General features: G+C 48.6%; 1 protein-coding gene and 1 long non-coding RNA gene across 4 annotated transcripts; one reads left to right on the top strand and one right to left on the bottom strand.

Annotated features, from left to right (window-relative positions):
- Positions 1-1918: 1918 nt before the first annotated feature.
- On the bottom strand, positions 1919-5755 carry LOC136580583 (uncharacterized). 3 transcript variants are annotated; one of them, XR_010786973.1, is made up of 4 exons: positions 5552-5755; positions 3200-3343; positions 2431-2601; positions 1919-2204 (listed from the first exon to the last, which is right to left on the bottom strand). It is a non-coding gene; the product is annotated as an uncharacterized lncRNA (long non-coding RNA). The 3 variants fall into 3 exon arrangements; XR_010786972.1 differs by lacking the exon at positions 5552-5755 and adding an exon at positions 4310-4599; XR_010786971.1 differs by lacking the exon at positions 5552-5755 and having other exon boundaries at positions 3200-3555.
- Positions 4604-7434, top strand: LOC136580582 (endoplasmic reticulum membrane adapter protein XK-like). The gene is made up of 2 exons (XM_066581245.1): positions 4604-5182; positions 6342-7434. The coding sequence occupies exons 1-2, from the start codon at positions 4881-4883 to the stop codon at positions 6634-6636; spliced, it is 597 nt and encodes a 198-aa protein (XP_066437342.1). The 5' UTR covers positions 4604-4880; the 3' UTR covers positions 6637-7434.
- The last annotated feature ends 203 nt before the right edge of the window (positions 7435-7637 follow it).

Here is a 7637-nt window from a genome sequence, read left to right as displayed (position 1 = left end):
CAAACACATACCAACTGTCCAAATAAGATGTCTGTATGCAAACCTCCGGAATTAAGCCAATTGCAGGATTCATTTTTTTTTTTCTTTACAGGTCAGCTGATACCTTTTTACCTTTTTGCCTGAATACAGAGTTGACGCAGCATAGAGCCTGAGGTCCGAGATGTTGGCTCAGAAGGACGCTTACAAGCTGGTAATGGCCCATCACATGCTATGGAAATACATAAACGGGACCTGATGGAGGAATACGATGAAGATTATTGTCGGGCTGCATGTGTTGCTGCTCACTGTCCCTCATTACAGTGGCTTCAAAGTTTGTACACCAAGCTATTTAACCCCTTAGTGGCAAAGCCTGTTTGTCCCGGAGCGAACTTTTAGAAATCTCCCATGTGTCACTTAACATATCATAACTCTGTAAAGGCTTTGCATATCCAAGTGATTCTGACATTGTTTTTTCATCCCCTTGTTGTTCTTCATTTAGTTGGTAAAAATAGACTGTTAGAACTTGTGTATATTTATTGAAATGGCAAATATTGGCAAAAACTTCAATAAACTGTACTTTTTTCACATTTTCAAATGTTATATCTCTAATATGTGCTAAGATATATATTTCCATCTCTCTACTTTATTCTGGAAGCACGTTTTGAAAAGTTTTTTTTTTTCCTTTTAGGAGACGTACAAATTTAACATTACTTTTCAGTGTTTTGAGGAACACGGTGTTTTCCGGCACCAAGCCAAGATTGGAAAGGCTCATGAGTGTCAGAATGATAGATAACCCCACAAATGACCCCATTTTATAAACTACACACCTTAACGTATTCACTGAGGGGGTCAGGAGGATTTTGACCCCACAATTTTTTTCAGGAATCACACGCAGAAAACTAACCGCGGCATGCTCTAATTCTGTGCGGGGCTCGCAGAGCCCCATACAGAAACGTCACTCTCCGGCTGCCGACTCTGCGCATGCGCCGGCTGCTGGCACATGAATCGGAGCTGCGGGAGCCGGCAAGTTCCGCACTGCTCTCTGCGGGCGCTCGGGTCGGGTCCCGCTGCGAGAATTCTCGCAGCCGGATCCGACCCGGCCGTCTGCAGGCGGCCATAGGCCTCATGTCCACTAGAAAAATACAATCCGCGTGGAATCGGCTTTCAATTGTATTATTTTTGCATGCAGATATCCGCACATATTGCTATCAATGTGATAGCAATGTGGCCGATCCGCGGTAAAATGGAGCATGCCGCGTTTTTTTCTCCCACGGGTGTAAAACGCAATTCTATTAAAATTCCATCCGCGGGTGCAAAAATCAGTTTAATGGATCGCGGATGGCCAATGATTCCCTATGGGCAAATCCGCTGCGGAAACCGCAATTCCATTTTGCTAGCGGACATGAGGCCTTAAGGGCTCCTTCCCACAGACTGACATCCGCTGTGTTGCCCGCAGCTATTAGGTTCTATTAAACTTAATAGCTCAATGCTTACGGTGCGGAATTTCACCGCGGAATTCCGCACCGTAAAATCACCCGTCCTCACCCGCGGCATGCTCTATTTGCCGCGGGTATACGCGTGGACGGCTTCCATTGCAGTCTATGGAAGCCGTCCATTCACGCTATCTTCCGCTGTAGCACAGTGGAAGATAGCGTGAAACCGCCTCTACGCCTACCGCCAGCCGCGTCATATGACGCAGCCGGCGCGTCACATGACGCTGCGGCACGTTACGCGCTCTATTGCGCATGCGCGCCGAGGCGTGATGCGGGACGTGGGACTCGGGATCTGGAAGTATTGGGGTCTCTGGGGGCCACCGTGACGGGCTCCGCCACGGAATTCCATGGCGGAGCCCATCACAGCCGTGTGCAGCCAGCCTTACAGTGTGGGAAATCAGGAGTCTGAAAACATAAATAAGGTAAAACAAAAAAACAAATTCAAATCACGTTTTATTATTTATTAAAAATGTGGATTTTACACCAAGTGTCATTCCCTGATAAACAAAAGGCCGCTGTGTTTGCAGGTCTTTTCTGTTTACTCCATCGTAGTAAAATATTGCGCATTTTTCTGGATCCTCTGTCATAATTCTTTGAAATAAAAAGCTTATAAAAAAAAAAAAGGTGAGTCACAGGCAAAAAGCAGTCCATAAAACAAAGGGTTTCAAGATTGCTGAACGTCGAGGGTCTCTTCACTGTCGGACAGCCTTCCCATTCTCAAGGACGTTCGATCTGCAGGAAATGACGAAAAATCAGCAGGTTAACAGTCACATCCCACCAGTATTACTGATCCCTAGATCTGCTCCACCCACTCACATTGACCACTACTCCCCCAACCTGGACAGAAGAATCATATTATATATACACACATACATATACACACATATATATACACACACATATACATATACATGAGCAGATGTAAGCAATGTAAAATTTGTCAGATGCAGCAGCTTACCTCGCTGAGTGATGTCAGGTGGTGTCCGAGCGAAGCAAAATTCCTCTCCACACGAGTCGTCCTCTCCAAAAGGTGGGCAAATGTGAAATCAGCACCTAAAACGACAATCTCCGGTTCCGAACGTTGTACAAAACGCAGCCACATGTCAGGTTCCTCTCCACAAGAGTCGTCCTGTGGAAAACGGAGAGCAATTCAGCACATGAAAGCGAAACCATTAAAATGTGCACATATGAGGAGATGCAAGCGAAAACCTGCAAATATGCGCAAAATATGCACATATGAGCAGATGCAAGCGAAAACCTGCAAAGATGCGCATATGTGCAGATGCAAGCAAAACCTGCAAATATGCGCATATGAGCAGATGCAAGCGAAAACATGCAAATATGTGCAAAATATGCGCATATGAGCAGATGCAAGCGAAAACATGCAAATATGCGCAAAATATGCGCATATGAGCAGATGCAAATGAAAACATGCAAATATGCGCATATGAGCAGATGCAAGTGAAAACCTGCAAATATGCGCATATGTGCAAATGCAAGCAAAAACCTGCAAATATGCGCAAAATATGCACATATGAGCAGATGCAAGCGAAAACCTGCAAATATGCGCAAAATATGCACATATGAGCAGATGCAAGCAAAAACCTGCAAATATGCGCAAAATATGCACATATGAGCAGATGCAAGCAAAAACCTTCTAATATGCGCAAATATGCACGTATGAGCAGATGCATGCGATGAAAATTTTGGCAGATGCAGCAGCTTACCTCGCCGAGTTATGTCAGATGGTGTCCGAGCGAAGCAAAATTTTTCTCAAAACGCGTCCAAACGTCAGGATCCTCTCCACACGTAAGTTTGCAAAAAGGCGCACAAATCTCAGGTAGCCGCGTCTCCACACGTAGCGCAAAAATCTGCAAAAAAAAGTTAGGTTGCGTCAGGTGGCGTTGCGCAAATCTCAGGTGACGTACGCACCACACGTAGTGCACGAATCTCAGGTGACGGCATCTCCACACGTAGCGCACAAATCTCAGGTGGCCGCGTCTCCACACGTAGCGCACAAATCTCAGGTGGCCGCGGCTCCACACGTAGTGCACAAATCTCAGGTGGCCGCGTCTCCACACGTAGCGCACAAATCTCAGGTGGCCGCGTCTCCACACGTAGCGCACAAATCTCAGGTGGCCGCGTCTCCACACGTAGCGCACAAATCTCAGGTGGCCGCGTCTCCACACGTAGCGCACAAATCTCAGGTGGCCGCGTCTCCACACGTAGCGCACAAATCTCAGGTGGCCGCGTCTCCACACATAGCGCACAAATCTCAGGTGGCCGCGTCTCCACACGTAGCGCACAAATCTCAGGTGGCCGCGTCTCCACACGTAGCGCACAAATCTCAGGTGGCCGCGTCTCCACACGTAGCGCACAAATCTCAGGTGGCCGCGTCTCCACATGTAGCGCACAAATCTCAGGTGGCCGCGTCTCCACACGTAGCGCACAAATCTCAGGTGGCCGCGTCTCCACATGTAGCGCACAGCGCACAAATCTCAGGTGGGTACTCACCACACAGCGCACAAATCTCGGGTGACGGCGTCTCCACACGTAGCGCACAAATCTCAGGTGGGTACTCACCACACGTAGTGCACAGCGCACGAATCTCAGGTGACGGCGTCTCCACACGTAGCGCACAGCGCACAAATCTCAGGTGACCGCGTCTCCACACGTAGCGAACAGCACACAAATCTCAGGTGGGTACTCACCACACGTAGCACACGGCGCACAAATCTCAGGTGGGTACTCACCACACGTAGCGCACAGCGCACTAATCTCAGGTGGGTACTCACCACACGTAGCGCACAGCGCACAAATCCCAGGTGGGTACTCACCACACGTAGCGCACAAATCTTCCTCTCCCACGTTCTAAGTTGTGTAAAAGGCTCCAACCCTCAGCTTCCTCTGTAGGTGTATAGGGCTTGGAATCCGCGGGCAAATTCAAGGCTCGATGACGTCACGGGTCACGTGACGCGTGGGCACAGCTCTCATCGTGCACGGCTGCTGAACTGTACTGCTCGTGCACGATGTGAAGTCACGTGGTGCCGATTCCAGCCAATCGGCAGCGTGCATAACCGAAGCAGTTAGTGTTAATATGCGCTCGGGAGAGCGGGTGGACAGTAGGACCCTGTGGAGGGAGCAGCACTCGGGATCACAGTGAGTGCGGGAAGGCGCTAGGACCTCTCAGCGGGGAGCTGCACACCTGCTGCTCGGGATCACAGTGAGTGCGGGAGGGCGCTAGGACGCCACGACGGGAGCGGAACACCTGCTCGGGATCACAGGGCGGCTGTAGGTGAGTGCGGAGGCCGGACGGTCTGTAGCACGGCTCACACGATCCGTTGTCTCCCGCCGTGTGGACCATGAGGCCGGCGGGGACCGCTGAGAGGACTCCCTGAGAAGCGCAGCATGGAGCACCTCTCCGAGGCGCCGAGAGCCGCACATGGAGGTTGCGGTCGGCGGCGGACACTGCCACCGTTCTCTATCCTGACGAGCACCCTGCTGTTCTGCGCGGAGACCGCGGCCGCCGGCGTGCAGATAGCCGAGTACCAGCGATCGCAGGACACCGTGTGGATGGCGCTGACCATTGTCTTCACGCTGGTGCCGTCCATAATGGTGCAGCTCACCCTGACCTTCATCCACCGGGACCTGGGCAGGGACCGACCCCTTATCCTGCTACTTCACCTGCTGCAGCTGGGGCCCATCATCAGGTAGGTGCCCGGGCATGGCTGGGGGCTGCCCCCACCCCTGCACTCTAACTATGAATAGATATATCATGGGTCAGTGCAGATTTTTATTTCTTATTTCCCACTATGTTGCTTAGCAAAGTTGTTTATAAATTCCGCAGATACGAAGTGTAATGTAATTGGGTACAGTGTTTATTACGTGCCCACAGAGAACATTGGGCCTTATACAGTAAAATAGAACATACTGTTTTTTTTTGTTTTTTTGTATATTATACACAATACTATACTCCTATACTACTTAAGCCACCTGCTGACGGCTGGGCCGGATTCGGCTGCGAGAATTCTCGTAGCGGGACCTGACTCGAGCCCCTGCAGAGAGCAGCTCATACTCGCCTGCTTCCGCGGCTTCGGCTGTTTGATGTGCTGGCTGCCGGGCAGTTGGCACATGCGCAGACCGGAGCTGGCGGCTGGGTCGTGAGATTTCTGTGCGGACCATGCCGCTGTTTGTTTGCTGTGCAAGCAAATCGCGGCCGTCTGCCTATGGCAGCTTCCACGGGGGGAAATTCCGTCAGAAATCCCACCGCAGAATTTCCGCCCGTCTGCAGGCGGCCTTACCTGTGCAGTGTGAGATCATGCTTTAACCCCCTAGTCACCTCCCTAAAGTGTTTGTGTTACAATACTTCTGGCAACATCCCCAACATGCCATGCAGCTGATTGAGGCTGTTAACCCTTTGACAGCGGTATTTGAACCCCCCCCCTTCTTGAGAAGGGAGCTGTGCAGGTGGCATGGCAGTCGGGGGGCCTTCTGAAAGTTTCTTTTTATTTTTTTTAAGACTAGACAAAAATTTGATTGCGAGACATCACACATCTGCATACTATGAATGATTCTTAATGGGAATGTAAGGCTTATACTTAAGAATGAATCTAAAAAAAAACTTATTTGTATAGCGCCAACTTATTCCACAGTGCTTTCAGGTGATTTATTATTGTTCTCATCCCGTTGACCGGGTTGCTGGACGTAGCTTACAACTGTTACATTGTACTCATCCTGCCGATTGTGTTACTGGAGGTAGTTTTGGTTGCAGAAATGTTTGTAATTGTTGCAGCAGTATGTTTCAGCATAAATCTTCAGCATGTCTTATCATTTAAAGTGATAACAATGTCCCACTACACTGTCCTGTAGATGCGTGGAGGCCCTAATGGTATACTGTCAGATGGGTCGTGAAGAAGAGCCGTATGTAAGCATCTCTCGCAAAAAGCATTTACGTGGCTGGGGAGAGTCTGAAGAAGAGGAACGAGAAGTGGGGCATTCATTGAGAAGGTTGGCAACGCACCGCAATGCCTTTAAGCGCACAGCTGTTATCCAGGCCTTTCTTGGTTCAACGCCACAGCTCACCCTTCAACTGTACGTGTGTGTCCTGCAGAGAGATGTCACCGCAGCACGAGGTGAGGCCGAATGCAAGTCCTGGCGGTACTGAAACCCTGAGCATGCTGCGACAAGCGGGAGGGTGTACCTGAATAGTGGTGTTCTGAGTCACCGCTGCTTACCTTCCATGGCCCTGGCCTGTTCCCAGCTAACTGGTCAATTATTGTTGACCCACCTTGTTTGAGCTAGCTTTAAATACATAGAAGAGAGGGACACATCTATTGTTAGCAGAACTCCTTAACCCCTTTGTGACCAACTTAGTTGTGCCTTAATTGTTGCATTGCAGGAGCCATAAGCTGTTGATGCAGCCATAGGAGTTGTATATTGTAATAGCACCACTTCGGGGTACATGATTTATAATTTTGTAATACATTTTGTTTGGGGGTGTGGAGATGGGGGAAAAATGTCCAGAAAGTCCACCATTGTGTCTTGGGGTTTTGTTTTAAGTGTCCACCAATCAGTAAAAATAAGCTAACCATCTGGATCAGCACGATATTGTTGTATCATTTTTATTTATCTGTCAGTGCAGCTCTGTGAGGTCTTGATTTTTGCAGGAATAGTTATGTTTTTTGGAAGTTGAACAAAAGAAAAGGCAATTCTGACGTGTGATAAAGTGTGGTGTTTTTTTTTGTTTTTGTTTTTGTTTTGTTTTCTTCATTGTCCGGGTTATTACAAACATGGTAGTGCTGATTTTATGTTTTTACATAATTTTTTTTTAAACTTTTTTTTTTGCTAACTTTATTTTAGGGCTTATTCACACGGGCGTATATCAGCTGCCTTTTTGCGTCTGGCCGATATACTCTGACCCTCTGATGCATTGGCTTACAATGCACCAGTTCACATGGGCGTATTTCCGTTGCATACAAGCTCCTACGGGAGCTCCTCGAGGTGGTAGGGAGTTTAGCAGCAGGTCTGTTAAAATCACCCCCCTCCTTTTTTTTTTTTAAACTTGATTGAACTTTCCTTGACACAATTTTTATTTTTTTTTTGGTCCCTCAAGGGCTCTTGTAGATTTGATCATTTGATCGCTAGAATAGTACACTATTATGTAGT

Source organism: Eleutherodactylus coqui, chromosome 10 (assembly GCF_035609145.1).
Source record: "Eleutherodactylus coqui strain aEleCoq1 chromosome 10, aEleCoq1.hap1, whole genome shotgun sequence".
Lineage (NCBI taxonomy): Eukaryota > Metazoa > Chordata > Amphibia > Anura > Eleutherodactylidae > Eleutherodactylus > Eleutherodactylus coqui.
Note: the sequence above shows the minus strand (reverse complement) of the source record. Positions and strands in the feature narration are given on the sequence as shown.

What these genes read in the sequence shown, in the direction of transcription:
- LOC136580582 (XM_066581245.1), top strand. Translation starts at nt 4,881, where the DNA reads ATGGAGCACCTCTCCGAGGCGCCGAGAGCCGCACATGGAGGTTGCGGT. An exon ending in CAGCTGGGGCCCATCATCAG is followed by an intron (nt 5,183 to 6,341) that starts GTAGGTGCCCGG and finishes ACTGTCCTGTAG; the next exon opens with ATGCGTGGAGGCCCTAATGG.